Source organism: Balearica regulorum, chromosome 8 (assembly GCF_011004875.1).
Source record: "Balearica regulorum gibbericeps isolate bBalReg1 chromosome 8, bBalReg1.pri, whole genome shotgun sequence".
Lineage (NCBI taxonomy): Eukaryota > Metazoa > Chordata > Aves > Gruiformes > Gruidae > Balearica > Balearica regulorum.
The window spans coordinates 11519110-11537935 of NC_046191.1; the positions used below are offsets into that span (position 1 = coordinate 11519110).

The 18826-nt window shown below is 61.9% G+C and overlaps 3 protein-coding genes across 5 annotated transcripts; 1 reads left to right on the forward strand and 2 right to left on the reverse strand.

The window, feature by feature from the left end:
• Positions 1–416: 416 nt before the first annotated feature.
• Positions 417–7855, reverse strand: BTBD19 (BTB domain containing 19). Of its 3 annotated transcripts, XM_075759571.1 has the most exons (8): positions 7517–7675; positions 5169–5406; positions 4682–4735; positions 3094–3153; positions 1711–1779; positions 1259–1390; positions 933–1058; positions 417–803 (listed from the first exon to the last, which is right to left on the reverse strand). In XM_075759571.1, the coding sequence occupies exons 1-8, from the start codon at positions 7603–7605 to the stop codon at positions 669–671; spliced, it is 903 nt and encodes a 300-aa protein (XP_075615686.1). In that variant the 5' UTR covers positions 7606–7675; the 3' UTR covers positions 417–668. The 3 variants fall into 3 exon arrangements, with proteins under 3 accessions (XP_075615686.1, XP_075615685.1, XP_075615684.1); XM_075759570.1 differs by lacking the exon at positions 5169–5406 and having other exon boundaries at positions 7517–7855; XM_075759569.1 differs by lacking the exon at positions 1711–1779 and having other exon boundaries at positions 7517–7671.
• A 1692-nt stretch (positions 7856–9547) lies between these two features.
• Positions 9548–10428, forward strand: DYNLT4 (dynein light chain Tctex-type 4). The gene has a single exon (XM_010303083.2). The coding sequence runs from the start codon at positions 9696–9698 to the stop codon at positions 10371–10373; it is 678 nt and encodes a 225-aa protein (XP_010301385.2). The 5' UTR covers positions 9548–9695; the 3' UTR covers positions 10374–10428.
• Positions 10429–11144: 716 nt separating this feature from the next.
• Positions 11145–18558, reverse strand: PLK3 (polo like kinase 3). Its single transcript, XM_075759572.1, has 15 exons — positions 18286–18558; positions 17353–17460; positions 17159–17275; positions 16570–16699; positions 16395–16482; positions 15746–15841; positions 14835–15030; positions 14360–14486; positions 13888–13997; positions 13691–13808; positions 13503–13586; positions 13141–13303; positions 12885–13014; positions 12537–12647; positions 11145–12204 (listed from the first exon to the last, which is right to left on the reverse strand). The coding sequence occupies exons 1-15, from the start codon at positions 18442–18444 to the stop codon at positions 12010–12012; spliced, it is 1932 nt and encodes a 643-aa protein (XP_075615687.1). The 5' UTR covers positions 18445–18558; the 3' UTR covers positions 11145–12009.
• Positions 18559–18826: the final 268 nt, after the last annotated feature.

An 18826-nucleotide genomic window follows, 5' to 3' on the forward strand; every position in this document is an offset into this window, starting at 1 on the left:
GATGCCGAGGTCTCCCCCCGCTTGCCCCTCCCCAGTCCCAGGATTCCCCCCCCCCCCCCGCTGAGCCCCTTCCCCACCGCCGCCACGGGGTGGAGGGCTATGCCCCTGCCCAGGCCGGTGCCGGCGCTCGCCGCCTGCTGCAGCACGGCCCCGCTGCCGGAGGAGGGCAGCACGGCCCCGGGGAAGGGCCCCAGCACAGCGCCCGGCTGCGGGGGGGGGGGGGGGGGGGGTGGGCGGGCAGCAGTGGGGCTGGGAGAAGCGGGGGGGGCTCATCCTGTGTCCCCATCCCGCAAGGGACCTCTGCAGCCCCGCCACACCTCGGGCTGTGTGTGGGCGCCGCGGCGGCTGGGTGTCTTTGCACCTACCCATGGCCCAGCTCCAACCCCCCCCCCCGAAACCCACCCCCCCCACCCCCCCCCAGCCCCTGCACCACTTCTTGGGGTGACTGGGGCATCCTGCCCTGGCCCCAAAGCCGTGGCATGGGGCAAAATGTTTTATTGATGCTCTTGGCCACGGCAGCACCTCTGGCAGCCCAGCCCCACAGCCTGCCCCACTGGGGGAGTGGGGGGGGAGTGGGGGGGCGGGGACGGCACTGCCCGGCTGGGGAGGGGGGCACTACCGCTGCCTGAGCCCCTGGGTCAGGCTGGTGGGACCTTGGTGACTGGCCCCTACTTGGCGTGAGGGTCCAGGTGACGGTGGTGGTCACGGGGCCGTGTGCCACTCCGGGGCCGGCAGAGGCGTGAGGGGACCCCACTGCCCTTCCACAGTGCGTGGGACCGCCAGGCTGCCGCGATGCTCTCCACCTATGGGGATGGGGAGAGGGATGGGGGCATCAGCATGGCCACAGCGTGGTACCCCTCAAAACCCGGCCCTGCAGCATCCCCCAGCCCCGGAGGTGAGGCAGGGCACCCCAAGAGGAGGCAGCAGCTCACCGGGATGAGCAGATCCTTCTGGTTGTGGGTCTCCAGCGTCACCAGCTCACTGGGTGACAGCAAGGCCAGGCGCAGCTCCCGCACAGGCAGGGCGGCCACCTCAGGCACAGGGCGCTCCAAGACGGCCTGCCGACCAGCGGGATATGAGGGATGGGGCTGGTGATGTCCTGGGCACCGGGGGGGGGTGTGTGTGTGGGGGGGGGGTTAAACAGCCTCTGTGCCCATCACGCAGCCCCATGCTCAGGGACAGGGTGTCTGGGTCCAGGCCTGCCAGGACACACCCCCCCCCTGCCACCCCCCCCCACCCCTAGCTGCGTTGCACTCACCGAGCTGACGTGCGCCCACTCCCGCACAGCCTGCACCAGGTCCAGCTCATCTATGGCCAGGCGGTCGCTGCGCAGCACCCGTGCGAGCACCGTGTCGGAGAGCTCGTGGAAGCCCCGTGTCCGCACCACTGCCTGCCAGCACACCGCAGCACCGGGGCACTGGTACTGGGACCCATCCTGGCATCATCCCTGCCTGGCACCCCAGCATCCCCCCACCCAGACCCCCATCCCCTGGGCACCCCTAGTCAGCCTCTACCTGGCACCCAGCATCTTCTCCTCAAACACCATTTGCTCCCTTTCCTCCCCTGCCCAGCCTCCATTCACTCAATTCTTAGGGGCCCCAATCCCCTGTCTCATGCTGTGCCCCCCAGTGTTCCCCATGCCACTGTCCTCAGTGCTCCCCATGCCCTGGGGTACCCTGTGCCATGCTCCCCCATTCCCTGCAGCCATACCGTGGTGTAGCCCTCGATGAAGGCCAGGCAGTGCTGCTGGAGGTCTGCCTGCCCATAGGTCACTGCAGCCTGTGGGACAACACAGACACCTGCGAGGGGGTCTGGGGCAGGAGGGACCCCCTGCCAAAGCCCTACAGAGACACGGGCACTCTCAGGGACCCAGGTGAGGTGAGTGTCCCTGAGTATGGGTGCCATGGTGTGGGTGTGATGGAGAAGGGACACCAAGGTCCCCTCCTTTCCTGGCCTGCCCCACAGCGAAGGGTTTGGTGGCTCTACCACCCACAGTGGTCACCCAGCCCCGCTGTCAGCAGGAAGTACCTGATTTTTTCCACTGCTGCTCGGGGATGTCACCCAGCCCCGGGCAGGCAAGGGGCCCTGGCGTTGGTCTCACAAGGCCACACTGCGGGGACATGGGGCCACCCATCCCCAGGGCTTCTTGCATGGGCACAAGGTCAGCTTAGAGCCCCCCACATGTGCCCCATGCCCTGGTGACAGCCCCAATCTGTCCCATAGCTGCCATCCCCCACTAGAGCAGGAATTTGGGGTGCTCTCATCCTCCTCCAGCCCTACCCAGCGATGCTCGTCCCAAGGCTGGCACTGCCTATCTGGGTACCAAGAGGACATGTCCCTGCCCCCCTGCGGTGGCAGCCCCTGCATGCAGGGTACTCGGGACCAGCACAGGCAGGGTGAGCATCGCCTCCCCCTCCACCACGGCAGGGGACCAGCGTTGACACAAGCAGGGAGGGAAAGCGGGATGTTTTTTTCAGGTTTGTTTTGTTCTGGGGTTTTGGGGTTTTTCTGTTTGTTTCCTCTGGGCTAGTTTTAGCTCTGTTTACGCCACAGTGGTCTGGCACCACATCTGGCAGGAGCTTCTGTGCTCTGGGGCCGGCATCTCACCCCAACAGTACTGCTTCAGCCCACGGGGAGATGGAACAAATCCCCCTTCTCTCGGGAGCACACATGCAGCATGACACGGCCATTGGGACACACACACCCCCCCCCACACACACACAGCCCCAAGACTATTTTTAGGTGCCCCAACTCTCAGTAGGGTTTTTGGGACTGGCCTCAAAACCATGAGAGCTCCCAAAACCCCAGCGACTCCCAGTTTCATGCAAATGATGGCAAGGTTCTGGCACTGGGGAGCTCTGGCCAGCCATGCTCAGAGCAGCGTGGCCTCGGGGACATTTCCTTCCAGGCTGTGGTGGCCCTGCTGTCCCTCACAGCCCTGGTACGATGTGCCCAGGGCAGCTGCTGAGCCAGGGGTGGGTAGGAAATCCTGCCCTGCTGTCCAGCCCAGAGCAGGAGGGTCAGATCACCTCCTGTTCCCAAATCAGACAGGCTATTTTTAACCCCCTGTGACCCCACTGGTGTCACACTCACCTGCAGAGCCTCACAGACCTGCTCCACGCTCAGTGTGTCCTTGATGAACTTGACACAGAGCTGGAAGGCAGATGGAGAGAGGGTGGGCAGAGTGGGGACCCAGCCCCACCACCCCCTCCCGTGACTCTCAGCACCCCCTGAGCCCCCCAGAACATGGGACACGGGACATGGGGTGGAGGCACCTCCAGCCCCACAGGGTTTCATGGGCTGTGACCAGCCATCCCAGGCACTGATTCAGCCAGGGACCAAGCCTGATGTGACCAAACCCCAGCCAACCTCATAGCCCCAGATGGGTCACCTAACCCTGGCCACGGTCACTAGCCGTGTCTTGCCACAGGGGATGGCCTTGGTGCTGGCTGCAGTACACTGGGTGACCCCAGCTTTGCCCAGCCCTGCCTGCCCGCTGCTCTCTGCCTGTGACTGGTCAGGGATCAGCATCTCCAGCTGCAGCCCACACACAGGCGATGCAGATGGGATGCAGCCAGACGGGCACGTCTATCAGGGAGCAGGACCTCCTGCCTGCCATCTCAGCTGCCTCCCACACAAAGGGGTCAGAGCCCCTGGGAAACCCAAGGGGATATGACATGCAGGGAGGAGCCATCAGCTAGAGCAGAAGGGCTCTGAGTCACTGGCAGGAGGGACATGAGGTCACCCTGCAGCTGGGGACACAGCCACAGGCTTTCCCCGGCTGTCTTTGGTCAGCCACCTTCACCCCCCCCCGCCACCGCCATGGCTCATCCCCCCAAGGATGCATTTACTGTATGGCGGGGTGAGACTCGTGTGGCCAGGGCACTGCCCCCCCCCCCTTTTTTGTAACGCTCCTTATGTTCCTTCCCTGCCCTGTTTGACAGCCCCGTGCCATATCTGGGGTCGGGCTGAGCTTGTCCCCATGGGGTGATGGGGCAGGTCCCGTCCCATCGCCCCAGCACACAGCAGACCACAGTTCCTCAGCTCCTCAGAGAGGTCCTTCCTGTTGCGGTGGGAAGGGAGGGGAAGTCCGGGCCCAAGATGGCGGGTCACGCGATCAGCCCGGCTGTAATTCAGGAATCACTCTGATGACGTGGCCCGGCCGCCCTCCCCAATGCCGAGCTGCTCCAGCTCCCTGCCCACTCCTTGTCCAGTTCCCACCCCTCCTTTTTGCTGCTGCTGCCTTCCCAAAACCTTCCTGCCCAAAGCAGCACCCGCTTGGCAGCACCGCGGCCGGGGAGCTGAGCGCTCTCCAGGACCGGGGCTTTCCCTATGGTATCATCCTGCCACATGACTGGAGGGCACCCGTGGGCCATGGCATTGGGGCTTTCCTGCTGCTCTTTACCATGCAGGAGACATGAGGCTCCGTGTCCTTCCCTGGGATTCCCCGACCCCTGTGGGGCTTCTGGAGAGTGCTGCACCCCCTCAGGGGGGATCCCACCGGATAGACCCTCCAGGATCGGGAAGCAGGGGCTGAGCCTGCAATGGACCCAGGCGATGCACCACAGTGCCGTCCTCAGAGCCACCTCCAGCCACCGGCCATGCAGAGACCATCTTGGGGTGCTCCTCAGCATGGGGGCACTCAGGGACCACTGCCCCCCCAGTTTAAGCAGGGTCGTACCTTGCACAGGTCCTGCAGACCATACTCCACCGACGAGGTCAGCACCTCCAGTGCCTGCAGGCAAGTGAGACCTTGTGAGCACTAGCGTGCAGGGCCATGGAGGGGCATGGCAACCCAGGGCACGTGTCCTCCTACCTCCATGGGAGCTCCCAGGTGGGGGGGGGGGGGGGGGGGGGGGAAGGGGATGCTGCATAAGGGCATATGATGGTGTCCTGCTCTGGTGTTATCCATTCCCAGCATCCAAAGGTGTGCACAAGCAGCTGTCCTGAGGCTGGGGCAGGCACTTGTGGGACAGGGTGCTCTGGACACCCCACTGTGCTGGGCTGAGACCCCACACACTCATTGCACTGTTAGCCAGCCAAAAAGCATCATGCGGCGTATCCCCTCCACCTTCAGCACCCCAGGAGCTGCAAAGCACCCCCTATCCCTGCATCCCCACCTTGTCCCTCCCACGTACGTGGTCCCTGCCACCCCCATCCCCACTCACGATGTGGCTGTTGAGGGTGACACTGTTTGTGTAGAGGAACTCGATGACAGCCAGGAAGACCTCGGGCTGCACGTTGCCCAGGATGAAGGGGCCCTGGGATGGGATGCTGCAGGGGGATTCCTCACTGCCCACTGGCTCCTGGCTGAGCATCCCCTGGAAAGCCTGGCAGCGGCAGGCCAGCACACAGCGGTGCGCAAACACCTTCTGCTTCTCCCGGCCCACCACGAATGTCACGTCACTGCGGGGGAGAGGGGACCATGAGGGATGGGGTGCCTTGGGAAACTGTGGCACAGGATGCCCTGGGACAGGGACAGGGCACAGGGGCAGGGACCAGCTGGGTGCCCGTCCCAGCAGGGCAGCAGCCTTTAGTCTTAACCCAGGGCTTCTCCCAGCAGAGGCACAGAGTGGTCCTTGCTGGTGGCTCCTTGTGGCCATCAGAATGCTGCAGGCAGAGTGAGCAAGATGGGTCCTCTGGAAGGCACAGACAGCCATGGGTGCCAACACAGATGGCCATGGGTGCTGGCACAGACAGCCATGAGTGCTGGCACAGAGCAGGGCAGAGAAAGGCCCGGGACAGCTGGAGAAAGCGGCTTTCTCTTTTGGCACAGCAAAGCTGGGGAAAGCACAGCTGCCACTGGGCTCCGTGTCCTTGACTCACAGGCACTGACTCACGTGCTCAGGGATGCGAAGTCTCCAGCATCACTGCTGGCAGGGCTGGCACTGGCCACCCCCTGCAGCCTGCACTGCACACTGGGGGGTGGGGTCCCCCTGCCCTGGTCCCCCATAGACCCACCAGCATGGTTCCCCAGCTCTGCGGCCCCAGGAAAGGGAGGCAGGATTGGGGGAAAGGAAACAGACAAAAGGCAGGGAGTCTCCAGCCCATGTGCACTGTGTGGCCATGGCCCATCCATCCCCTCATCCCCCACCCCAGCAGGGCAGTGAGCAGAAGACACACCACCCAAACTCTAGCTGCCATGAGGCCGTGCACAAACCCACCACCCAACCCTCATGGTGTCCCACAGATGACGTGCCCACCAGAGGGAAGGACACCTGGGTCATCCCACATGTGCACCAGGATGCACACAGCTGGGGTGTGCTGGGTGGTGTGAGCAGAGCCCAACGGGTCCTCTACAACGGGTACTGCAAGGGAGACAGAAATAAACTGCTCCATGGCTATGGTCCACAGGCCAAGTGGAGGAAGCAGGGTGTAGGCTGCAGGATGCAGGCTGTGAGATGTGGGACACAGGCTGCGGTTATGGGATGCAAGGTCTGGGATGCAGGATGGGTGCAGGATGAAGGCTGCAGGATGTGGGATGCAGAACAAAGGATGCAGGATGTGAGGTGCAGGTTGCAGGATCCAGAATGAAGGCTGCAGGGTGCAGGCTGCAGGAGGAAGGATGCGGGATGAAGGTTGATGGATGTAGAGTGCAGGACACAGAATGAAGGCTGCAGGATGCAGGTTGTGGGATATAGGATGAAGGGTGCGGGATGTAAGATGCGATTAGCACAATGTGGGCTGGGCATGGCCAGGTGCTGGCAGCTGCCTCCCCACTGCCTGGTGCGGTGGCTGGGGAGTTTTCACTGGGATTTCTCTTCTGGGTGGCCAAAATTTCAGCAGGGATGGGGATTTCCTCAGACAGCACTGGCATTTGTGCCAGGCCTTAGCATGAAGTGGGACCACACAGCCAGCCAGCTGCCAGGCAAGAGGTGCTGTGTGGTGGGGGGCGGCCGAGGCAGTGACTCTCCATCTCCATTCTGCGCTCCGGGAGGATGTGGCAGGGATGGCAGGAGCTGTGAGGGGCTGCTGGGCTGCTGCCTGCCCTCTGGGATGCAGGGAGGTGGAAATGTCAAAGGAAAGCACTGGGAAAGTCGAGGTGGGAAAGGAGCTGAGTATGGGTGGCTGTCCCTGGGGAGTGGGGTGGCTGCGGAACCCCCACTGCCAGCAAGGGCATGAGCCCCAGAGTGGGATTTAGCCTGGGACACCGCTTTGCCCTGCTGGCACCATTCCCAGGGACAGAGGGGGTCTGGGAGCACCCAGGGACCTTTTCTCCTCCAGAGAGGTGGTGGCTGTCCCAGGGGGATGCACTTGGGCGGCGCTGGGCTCCTGCTGCCATGCGGGTGTGGGGGGGGAGCGCTGTAAAAGCCGTGCAGGATGCCCCGCGGGTGTGCACAAGCCATGCCTGTCCCGCCAGCTGCCTGGGGCTCCCTGCACTGCCTGGGGGCCAGAACCCCCCCCCCCCCCGCAGGACTCAGGGCCATGGGAAAGTAGCACCGAGCGAGTGCCGGGGGGGGGGTCGGCATGGCTGGGGGGGGTGGGGGTGGGGGTTGGCAGCTCCCCGGGCCCTCACCTGAACTGGGGGTTGTTGACCAGGGTGCGGAGGGCGGTGGTGAAGGCAGCCGCTTCGCCCTGCAGCCGCGCCGAGCAGGGTCCGGCCATGGGCTGTCTTGGGGAGGGCGGTGGAGGAAGGCGGCGCAGGCAGGCGGGAGGCAGGCCGGAGGCAGGCGGGAGGCAGGCGGGAGGCAGGCGGGAGGCTGGCCAGCGTGGGGAGGCTGTGGGGAGGAGGCCGCCGCAGCCGTCCGACACGGCCCATTGCTAGGGAAACCTGGCAAGCAGCGCCAGGGCTGGGCAGCAAGGCTGCCGGGGAGGCAGCAGGAGGGAGAGAAGGGGCAGCGAGCAGGGAAGCCCACTCTTGCTGCCGAGGCGGCTCTGTCTGGGTGTTTGCCAGATGGGATTGGAGCAGGAAAGCAGGCCTGCATCTCAGTTCAAGTGGCATCCCCATGACGTGGCTCACAGAACAGCCCCAGCATCCCTGGCACAGGGACCTGCCCCCAGCTTTGCTGCAGAGGAGCCAGCAGATGGGAGAAATGTGGGTGAAGGGAGGCAGGCAGCTGGAATTTTGCAAAAGGCGACACATGCACAGGTTAAATGTGCAAAGATCACCCCCACCTCCACATGCACGACCCCCATGGAAAGCCGCTGGACATGGCTGAGTCCCTGGCACCAGCAGCGGAGCAAACTCAAGTTCTGCAGGGAGATTTGCCCTCTGGAATGGCAAAAACCTTCTCTCGTGCTGATGCTCTGGGCCAAAGCCCTGCAGCTCTCATGTCTGCTTAGGGCACAAGTGATTGCAAGCAAAAAAAGCATAACGAGTTTCACTTAAGCCCAGATCAAATGCTGTGCCAAGGGATGGCTCATTCCCTTTCTCCAGAACCTGGCTGGCCCCAAGCAGTCCATGGACAGGGACACAAGGAGAGTGCCCACGGAGGGACCCACCTTCGGTTGTCAGTGGTGGTGGTGGGAGGAAGAGGGAGGAGGAGGGCTCGTGGCTGCCGGCAGCACCGGGAGGGAGCGGGGTCCAGCTGCCAGCGTGCTTGGCAGCGCTAGTCAGCGGCAGGCTATAAATACCTCTGATGGGAGATAGAAACACAAAAGCCGTCTCCACTTTCCTGAAATAGCTCAGCAGCCGGGTCCAGACAAAGGCACATTGACAGGGCAGCCACGGCGTACCAGCTGGGCTGGGCTCCGACAGCAGAGAAAAACCCTGCTCAGGGCTGGGAGCCCCGGGCAAACCTCCCCTTGGGTCAGGACATTGTGACAGCACGGTCCCTGGCAAATGGCGGGGCTACACTTGATGCATGCCCACCCTCCCGCTCTCTGTCTTTGCTCTGGGAGAGGCAGTGCGGGGGAATAAGCACCCAAAAGCTGCAAATTTTTGGGTAAAATCAAGCCCTTGGGGGGCACAGAGTTGGGGTGCAAAGGGGAGATCCCAGCAGCTTTTCTGCACCCCTTGCTCTTCCTTTGCACATTTGACACCCACGAGTGCTTTTTTGGGGCTGCCAAGAAGGAGTGGCCGATGTTGGAGGGCACATGCACAGTCCCATGTCCTCACACTGGCTGCAGTCCCAGCCACGGCTGGAAATAGGAACAGAGCAGGGGTGAAAGGCAATGGGGCTATTCAGGGACCAGGAAACAAGAAGTTAGAGCCATGCGCTAGAGTGGCCCTGGGGAGCTGCAGCGTCACGTAGCAACACTTCACGCTCCAGGAGCACAACAGTTTCGTCCCACGCTCGCTGTGACCTGCGGGACCAAGGTTGGTCCTAAGCAGCTGCTGGGCACGACGTCAGCCGGAGCTGAGTCCCCTGGGTTTACCCTGGCAGGGAAGGAGTGGGGCTGGGGGTAAGTGTGGGACCAGATGCAGGCAAGAGGGTTGGGGAGCTGGAGGGGTAGGAGCTGCTCGTCCATGCTGGGGGGAAAGGGTGGAGATGGGAGAGCGGAGGGCTGGATGACCTGTGTGTGGCTGTGCTGGATCAGCCCCCGCTGGCCGAGGCTGCTGGGGATGGAGGCGCTGGAGAAGTGAAGGGGGCTGCCACAGTGCTCCCGGCCCCACAGGGACCTGCGTGCCAGGAGGTGGGAGATTTGCAGGGGGCAGGGAAAAGCAAAGCAGAGAGGCAGTGGGATAGAAAGGCTGGGGGACAACCCGCCTTCCCCCGACACTCAGAGCCACCTCTTCTTTCCAGAACACCCATATGGCTGAGCGGCTGTCCCCAGAGATGGCCCTGCCAGCCCAGGTGATGGCTGTGGATACCACCGAAGCCGCTCTGCTCCGGGCCACTCGCCGTGGCTCCCAGCCCCCAGCCCCAGCCCGGGGCACCGAGGAAGGCAAACCACCGCTCTTGCCCTCCCGCCGCAGCTCCATCCTCAGCACCCTCCCGGCTCCCCTGGCCAGTCGCCGCAGCTCGCTGGGGGTGGCCCCGGGGGGCAGGCGTCCCTCCATTGGTCCCTGGATGCTCCACAGCCGTGTGAGCTTCTCCGGGCTCCCCCTTTTCCAGCCCATCCTCAAGACTCGCCTTGAAAACACTTACAAGATGCGGCCGGATGAAGGCTGCAAGTTCGATGCGGGGCGGGTGCAGCGGGTGCTGGAGGGGGCCCTGGCCAGTGCCCTGGGGACCATGGTCTACAGCCCCCAGGGCAGTGCCCCGCTAGCCCAGAGCCTGGCCGAGCTGCTGCAGAGCCAGGCGAAGGAGGTGGTGCCACCCCGCTATAAGCTGGTCTGCCATGTGCTGCTGGGCCAGCAGGGCCAGCAGAGCCTGCTGGTGGCCAGCCGGGCGCTGTGGGACCCTGAAAGCGACAGCTTTGCCTCCGCCACCTTCTCCAATGCCTCCCTCTTTGCTGTGGCCACAGTGCATGGGGTTTACTTTGAGTAGCACTTGCCCTTCCCTTCACCAAGCCTTAAAGAGCTGCAGGGGGAGAGCAGCTGAAAATAAAGATGTTTACTCCAGCTGTGGCTCATACCTGGAGTCTTAGGCCATGGTCTGTGCAGGGAACAAGATATTGATGCACCTTGGTGGCCTGATGCTCACTACAGCCCCCAGCCATGCTGTAGCTTCCGCTGCCACAGTTTGCAAAAAGACCCAAGCTGCAGCAAATACAACCCAGAAGGCTGCGTTACCCTGAAGCAGGCAGCTGCCCAAGGCCACGCTACGGGGCCCAGCCCAAGCTGCAAGATTGATTACACCAGCACTAGGGAAGGAGGTGACAGATCACCTTCAAAGCAAGCTCATGGAGCAGATTAAGTCCCTCCTCTTTCCTAGCTTAATTCCCAGCTCATATCCCATGACACCAGGTCTCATAGTGCAAGGGCCCAGACAACTCACTCCCTTGGGGGACAGCCCCTGCCTTCTCCAGGCATGAGAGCAGCTGGGTTTGGTCCAACTGCATACAGTTGGGAATGAGAGTTTGGCAGCAGCAAAGAGAAGCTGAGGCAGCTCCAGGGCTCCATAGGCATCAAGCAAGAGCTAAGTCCCAGGAATGGCAATGGAGGCACCACATTGGCTGCTCCCCCCATCCTGCCTCCCTGACCTTGTCCCCCAGCAATAGCCAGTGTCAAGCAGGCAGAAGCAGCCCTAGAGCAAGGGTGATGGGGAAGCTGAAGCCCTTTTGTGACCCCAGCTCCAAGCAAGGCAGACAGTTTGCCCTTACACAAATAAATTTTTATTGAGGTGAGTCAAGGACAGGGGGGCTGCACATGGACAGATCAACAGGAAAATAAATAATTCCATATAAATAAGATACATAAATAGTCCCACATGGCAGAAACTGCCTTGAAACAAGAAACCTACCCAGGTCCCAGCAAGATGAGAGCTTTTCCAGGCAAGCCCTCAGATCCCCTCCCTCCCTTATCAAACCTCAAGTTGTACCAGACAATTCACAATTTGGGAGCAGACAGGACACAGCTGGGCCCAGCACAGTCCCCTCCTTAGTGTAGCAGTTGTGGAGCAGCACGCACCAGCCCACACAGCCCCGGCAGGGCAGACAGCACCCTTCACCCCTGTGCACACCTGGAAAGGAGTTTTCCCTACTCCACAGCAGCCAAGCCTCAAGGTCAAGGCTGTGCCGGTCCTCTCCAGGCCATGGAGAGGGTCTGTGCAACTAGTGCATCACCTTGGGCAGGACAGCCCGAGTCCCCACTGCAGGCAGCTGCTGGCCAGGGCAGGCTGGAGCACCAGGCCACAAACAAGGCACAGCCAGCCCCAAACCTGGCTGCAGGACACTCACCCACCACCACCTCCCTGTGCCACTCTAGTCCAACTCCACCAAGACCAGCACAACCAGAGCAGGAGCTGCTAGTGGAAAGATGATTGCCCAAAGCCAGGGAGCAGCAAGGATGTCCATGTCCAGACTTGCTGCTGTAACCACATCCACATGTCTTAGTCTAGAGTCCAGCTGAGCACCACGATACAAGGTGCCCAGGTGGGCAGCCAGCACCACAACACACCTCCCATCCCATGGGAGGGCAGGGGGAAACCTCTATGTCCTGAGAGGGTCCCCCAAGGTCCCATGCTAGGCCTCAGCCCGTTCTTGAAGGAGCTTGAGGATGTATCTGAGGCGGTGGTGGAGCTCAGGAGAGCAGCCCAGCTCCTGGATGCTGCACAGCTTGTACGTGTAGGAGTTGCGCTCCCGGTTGATGTAGGTGACAAGGCAGGAGTGGTCAGGCTTGCTAATGATCACCTTGGTGTGGTCATTGTAGAAGTTCACCTAGGAGACAGGTTGAGCTTGGTTTAACCCACGCTTCCCACAGCATGCCAGGAGCCAGGATGGAGCCACACTTCCTGCCTCAACCCGTTTCTCCTCCCCGACCTGCCCAGGAACATCTCTGCTCCATGCCCCATGGTAGGAACACACCAGCCCCAGCACTGGGACAGTCGGAAACAGCTGACTCCAGGCACTAGAGCAGCATCCTGTCCCCACAGCTGTTGTCACAACTGGACACATTTGGACTGTGGCAGACAAGACCTAACACAGGCCAGGAGTCCCCAGCTGGCCTCCTCCCCACAGGGGTCTGGGCATGTTCACTGTGCCAAACATACCTGGAGGGTGCCATTGCTGAAGAGCATGAGCAGGGCTTGGTCGGTCTTCACCCACTGCAGGAGCAGCAGGGCTGGCTGCCCGAGGTCATCTATGCTGGGCAAGTCACCTCCCTTGGAGAAAAGGGTCTGCATAAGCCACTGGTCCCATACATGGGAGCACTGCCACCAGCATACACGTAGCCAAACCTGGACACATCCCCAGCGGGGTCCCCACTCCCAGGATACAACTCCCTGAGTGTCCACCTGGCCAGAGCCTGTGAGCAGGGAACCCCATAACCCCAAGCAGTGTGGTCAAACCATGACCCGACATGTCTACCCATGATGTCAGCCCAGGGCCCCAGCACCCACCTTCATGAGATGCTGCTCCATGTAGGATGCAAAGTAGCGCAAGACACTCATCTGTCCCTGCAGCTGCTCGGGGATGGCGGCCACAGAGAACACAAGGTGTTTGCTGTTGGTTGGGTTGTAATGCACAGTCCTGGGAGGGAGCGGACCATGAGTTTTGGGACCACCCAGCACCAAAACCACCCCAGCACAGCCTCCCCTTACCCCTTCCCACCCAAGGAGCTTCTCCAGAGAGACCAGCCCCTTCCTCACTGCTTACCTGTGGTTGGGGGAAAGCATCATGTGCGTGCCATTGTTGAAGAGGACTCCAATGCTGCGGTTGGAGAGCTGGTAGCCAAAGCCATACTTGTTGGAGTAATCCACCCACTTGCTCACCCAGACAAAGTGCTCATGGCGGGCCAGGGAAGCTGGGTTTTTCTCCGCTGGTAGAGAGGAGAGGGGGTGAGCAGAGCAGGCAGCCAGCCTGCATCCACCTCACCTCCCCAGGAGGGAGCAGATCCCCCCCCCCCCAGCAGGCTCTGGCAGTGTTTAAAGTACCCCAAAGAGGAGCCATGCCTTCATCCCATGGGGAAGGGGATGCACAGCACCCTGTCCCATCCCAGAGCAGTCCAACCAGTTTACCTAGGGGCATGGAGGAGAGGCAGGTCCGCAGGAGCCGGACAGCTGACTCGATGATGGCAGAGGCAGTGATGCAGTCTTCAAAGGCTGTGGAGAGAAGATGACAGGCTGAGTCAGTCGGCCCCACTATCAGCCAGGGCAGGACAGGAAGCTTTGGACAGGCTGGAGTGGCCTGGACAAGTATTGCTCACCCTCACAGCTGCTGGCTGTTGTCGCCCGGATGGAGGGGGACACAGACTTGTGAGATGTCTCCTCTACCACAGTCTCCACGGGGCTAGAGCTGGCACTGCGGCACGATATAGGGGTGGCCTGTGGAGAGACCTGGCTTTATCACTGTCCTACCTGCTCCCCTGAGCAGGGGCGTTCACAGGCTTAGGGATGTTCTCACCTCATTCCCTTCCACAGTTTTATAGCTCATCTGTCGGCAGATCGAGGTCTTCATCAGCCCAGTGACCAGCTTGGAGATGTCATCCTTGTCCTCTAAAGACCCCTTCTTGGCTGAGGAGAGAGCAAGTGATGAGCACACTGCTGGGCACAGGGGATGGGGACATCTAGGCCACCCCTCCCAGTAGCTCAGCTCTCCCTCTTCTCCCATGCCCATGGTGGTGATGAGGATGGTGTCAGGCAGCTGCCTCCCACTTTCACTTCCCAGTTCTCATGCAACACAGGGCTTTCAGGAAGAACTGCACCCGTGGGTTGCAGCATAGCATCTGCTCTCCAGTGCACACCCATGCCAGGCCACCAGCACAAGAAGGGCAAGGGGTCCAGAGACCCATCAGGCTGTCTCTCCAGGAGATGGAACCCACTTCTCCCTGGAGGAAGGGTCATCCAGAGACTCCTGGGCAAGCGCATGGACTCACCCTTGGGTTTCTTCTTCCCAAAGAGCGTCTTAGTGACTTTAGCGAACAGACTCTTTGCTGGGTTGGGGGGACTCAGCTCTGGAGCCATCACACAGCTGCTGGGAGGAAGCTTCTCAGGCGTGTAGCCCTGCAGAGAGGTCAAGGCAGAGGTTTTGTTTCCATAGCCCACATGCTCCAGGCAGAGCAGCTGCCCTGATCTGACTGCAGTCACTCACAGCCCTCCTGACAGCCAGCTTGCATTTCTGTCAAGCCTTGGCCCCACAACCGGCACTCAGTATGGGAAACAGCCCATGCTATAGGGACAAGGTGGCAGTAGCACACCAGATCCCTCAGTTCCCCTGGCTGGCATTCGGGCAGGACAGCAACTGCTTCTTTTGAAGGACTGAGACTTGGGCTCCAAGGACAGCACCCTGCACAGCCCAAAAAGCCTCATCCCACCTAGAGGAGGGTGAAGGCCACACTCCAACCCACTCACCTTGAAGAACTCATGATCCAAGATCTCCTCGAGCGTGAGGCGGTCCTGCGGGTTGCGTCTGAGGATGCCTGCAATGAGGTGCTTGGCAGGCAAGGAGAGAAAGACAGGGAGGGTGTACTCCACCTGCTTGATACACCTGTAGGTCTCCTTGAGGTCGGAGGTCTCGAAGGGAGGGTTCCCACACAGCAGGGTGTACCTGGGAGGGGGATACACATGCCATCGTCACATCCCCACCAGGCCTGTGACTCAGCAGCACTTAAAGCAAGGAAGTTATTGGCATTTGGCCGGCCACACCTGGCTGGGAGCACTACTTCCAGCCCGGGCAGCCGTGCTCACATCCGGCCACGCTTCCTCCTAGCAACTGTTTAGAGCAACAAGCGAGGAGCCCTAGGAAACGGAGAGGGCTGGCAGGAGAAGGCCACTCCACTGCTGCTGCTCCCACCCCCTGCACGGCTGACAGGGCGGAAAGCAGAGCAGGAAGCTTGCGGGCAGCGGCCGGGCAAGGGGCTGGATGCACCGAAGCAGCACAGCAACCGCTCCCCATACAAACAGAGCGGCAGCTGCCACCAGCCACCGAGATTTTCCGTTGTTTATCAGGTTCACAGGGCGGTTGAGCCTGCTTTGAAACAGAGCCGAATGCAGCACAAGAGCGCCTGCCCTTAGCAGTTCCTTCGCAGTTCCCGCTTGCACAGCCCGAGTGGCATCCCGGGATGGCTAGCAGCACCCACCCCAAAGCGGGGCTAGGCAGGATCCAGCCACTCGCTCCCCTCCCCCGCCTTTCGGCAACCACTGCAAAGCCACGAGGCAAAGCACAGAGGACTTCCTCATCGGGGTGCTCCACAGCCCGGCTCTCCCTCACCCCGCACAGGCAGAGCTGCCCGGACCCCTCCCCAGCCAGCAGACAGACTTACATGACACAGCCCAGAGACCACACATCTGACTCCGGCCCATGGCCCTGCCTCAGCAGCACTTCTGGGGCCAGGTAGTTGGGGGTCCCACATATTGTCCTGTGGGGCAGAGCATCAGGTCAGTGCATGCTCTGCCTGCCCTTGCAGACAGCCTCCACCCCTCCAAGCCCTGGGATTCAGCTTGCAGCCTGCCCCCCCCCACCTCCATTTTGCTCTTTGTGGCCCAAAGCCCCCATCCATCTCCAAGGAGCCCCAGACAGACTCGCCCATCTCCAGCTCCCAGGGGTCAGGAGCAGCTGCTCCTGGGGAGCCGTTGGGAAGAGCTTGTCCTAGAGCCGGGGAGGAACAGAGCCTTTGTGTCCCAGCCCGTGCAGCCGGCAGGGCAGCCAGACAGGCACAATAGCCATAGTCAGCACATTGTTCTCCCCGACGGCTGCGAGCTCACTACTGAAGGAGCCACAAAGCCCCCAGCCCCCTCACTTTGCTGGCAGCTGGGGCAGGAACTGCTCCCCCAGCCGAGGAAGGGGCCTTAAGGCTTCCCCTCCCTAGGCCAAGAGGGACCACTCACCCCTCCACCCTCCAAGGAAGCTGCAGGAAGAAGAGGAAGAGTGAAATCTCAGCAGGCTCTGGAACAGGGAAACTTCAAACTTACTTTTTCTTCTGGTCGGAGATATCCTGGCAAGCAGCTAGCCCAAAGTCCCCCACTTTCAGCTCCATGTTTTCATTGATGAAGAAATTGCCTGCAAGTCAAGGGTGATGCGTCACCACAAGTCCCTCTGGGGCAGCTTGCTCCCCACACAGCACCCTGCCCTGACCGCAGCACTCACCAAGCTTGAGGTCTCTGTGCAGGATGCCCTTGAGGTGAAGGTATTTCAAGCCTGAGATGATCTGTTTGAGGTAATAGCGCACTTCGGGCTCCAGCAGAGTATGGCGAGCCTTCCAGATGTGGGCCAGGGACTGCAGAGGGAGAAAAGGCAGCTTGGTGATGGCAGGCAGGGAGAACAGGCAGCCCTGCTGACTAGACAAGGGGCAGGCAAGGTCAAAGCCAGTTCTTCCAGAAGTTGCACATCCACAAATAATCCTTCTTCCACAGCCATGACCTCAGCAGATTCCCCACGTGAAACTGAGGTTGCTCAGCACAGCCAGGGGAACCACTGGATTTATGGTGGCCCCATCAGGAGCTACGGACTGCCAACATGAGCAAGGCAGCCCAAGTGGGACAAGCAACTGGCTGTGTCCCCAGCGCTGTACGAAATCACATGGGTTACGGCTGAGCACAGAGGGTGTGACAGAGCAGGCAGCAGGGCAGCCCAGGAAAAAGAGAATGCTAACAAAGCACCTCAGATAAGGTCTGGTCCAACCAGCCACGGCTCTGTTTAGGAGATCCTTTGACAAGGAGGCCACACCAGTGCTCACCTTCCTACTGCAATGCTCCAGGAAGATGTAGATACTCTCTGTGTCCTCAAAGTAGTGGGAGAACTTGACGATGTGCTTATGGTGCAAGTCCCGGTGCAGCTCGATCTCATTAGTGATCTGAAAGGGAGAAGGTGAGCGCAGGGTCCCTGCTGCACCCTGCCAGCCCACCACCCCACCAGCCCCACGGCACCCACCTTTTCCCGCTGGTGGGGTTTAGCCACCCGGCTGTGAGGAATGACCTTCACGGCATAGGTTTTGTTGCTGGAGAGGTCCGTCATTTCATAGCATCGTGCAAACCCACCCTGCGAGGGAAGAGGTGGTTATGGATGGGTGAGAGACAGCTCTTCTCCCATGCCTGCTTACAAGCCGCCTCCTCCTCCTCTGTTCCCTTGCAGCACAGCCTGGCAAGCGTCACACGTTCCCTCCTGCTGCGTCGCCCACTAAGATCTGAACTATGATGCTCTCAACCAGGGATTTTCTTCACCCAGTTCCTGTAAAACCTCCAGGGCATTTTTCCTCCCACTGTTGCCGGACTGTGCATCTTTCCACGTGACAGACCAACGTGGAAAGTCCTGCACAGGGCAGCGAGCTCAGGGATCAGAGGCCACCGAAAAGCAGCCCCATGGAGACAGGTTTTTCCTGCCGTGATGTCAACCTCCAATCTGCACACTCAGCCGCCGAGCCCGCCCGGGCTGGGCTGGGAACCGGCACCCACCTCCCACACACACCGCTGGCAGCGGGAGGAAAAGTTGCGTGTGACGGAGCGACGCGGGCCGGCACCCCTGGGAACCGGGGCACCCGCCGGCCTACGCACGCCCCGCGGGGCGCCCCGAAACCGATGCGACTCCGATAACCGGCGAGGCATGCAGCCAGCTCGGGTGATTCACAGCTTCCAGCGCCGCTGCGGACCCGCCGGGAGAGGCGGGGAGAGTGGGGGCGGCGTGCGGCAGCCGAAGGGCCGCATCCAGCCCCGGGCCACCTCGGGGGGTGGGGGGTCGAGCAGACGCATAGCCCCCGTCCCTCCCCGCCGCCACCGCAGCACCGGGCGGTGGCTCCCAGCCTCCCTCAACCCGGCACGCCCCGGTCGGTGCTCCCCGCGGCGGCTCGCCCCCCGCCCCCCCCGGTACCTTTCCCAGCAGGCGTCCCTTGCAGTAGGAGCGGCCGGAGATCGGGTCGGTGATGATGCGGGTGGTCTCGGCCGCGCGGGGCGGGGGCGCCGGGGCAGGGGCGGGCTGTGCGGGGAGGCAGGCGGCGGGGAAGGGAGGGAAGAGGCCGGCGGGCTCCATGGCGGATGCGGGAGAAGGAGGAGGCTCCGCGGGGCTGGGGCTGACTCCGCCGCCACCGGGCCCCACACACGTGGCCCCGCCGCCGCGCGCTGCTGCCGCCCCGGGAATCCCGCCGCCTTTATCAATGGGCGCGCTGACGTCACCCGTGGAGCCCCGCCCCCAGGCGGCCCCGCTCTGCCCTTAAAGCGGCCGCTGCAGGGCGCCGGGTGGGCGGGGCGGTGGGGGTTTGTGCATCTATTGGCACCTCTCGGCTGGCGGTGACCCGGGGGAATCCCGCTACGGCCCTGCTGCCTCCTCCGCACAGACGCGCGCGCGCACACACACACACACACACCCCCCCCACCCCCAGGCTCAGGGGCCCCCAGTAGATGCTTGCTCCTGC

Excerpts from the sequence above, each read along its gene's own strand:
- BTBD19 (XM_075759571.1), bottom strand. The coding sequence starts at position 7,605 with ATGGCCGGACCCTGCTCGGCGCGGCTGCAGGGCGAAGCGGCTGCCTTC. Across the intron at positions 1,391-1,710 it reads TCATCGAGGGCTACACCACG|GCAGTGGTGCGGACACGGGG; the intron begins GTATGGCTGCAG and ends GTGTGCTGGCAG. Across the intron at positions 1,059-1,258 it reads AGTGGGCGCACGTCAGCTCG|GCCGTCTTGGAGCGCCCTGT; the intron begins GTGAGTGCAACG and ends GCTGGTCGGCAG.
- DYNLT4 (XM_010303083.2), top strand. The coding sequence starts at position 9,696 with ATGGCTGAGCGGCTGTCCCCAGAGATGGCCCTGCCAGCCCAGGTGATG.
- PLK3 (XM_075759572.1), bottom strand. The coding sequence starts at position 18,444 with ATGGAGCCCGCCGGCCTCTTCCCTCCCTTCCCCGCCGCCTGCCTCCCC. Across the intron at positions 15,842-16,394 it reads ATCTCCGACCAGAAGAAAAA|GACAATATGTGGGACCCCCA; the intron begins GTAAGTTTGAAG and ends TCTGCCCCACAG. Across the intron at positions 12,205-12,536 it reads TCAGCAATGGCACCCTCCAG|GTGAACTTCTACAATGACCA; the intron begins GTATGTTTGGCA and ends CCTGTCTCCTAG.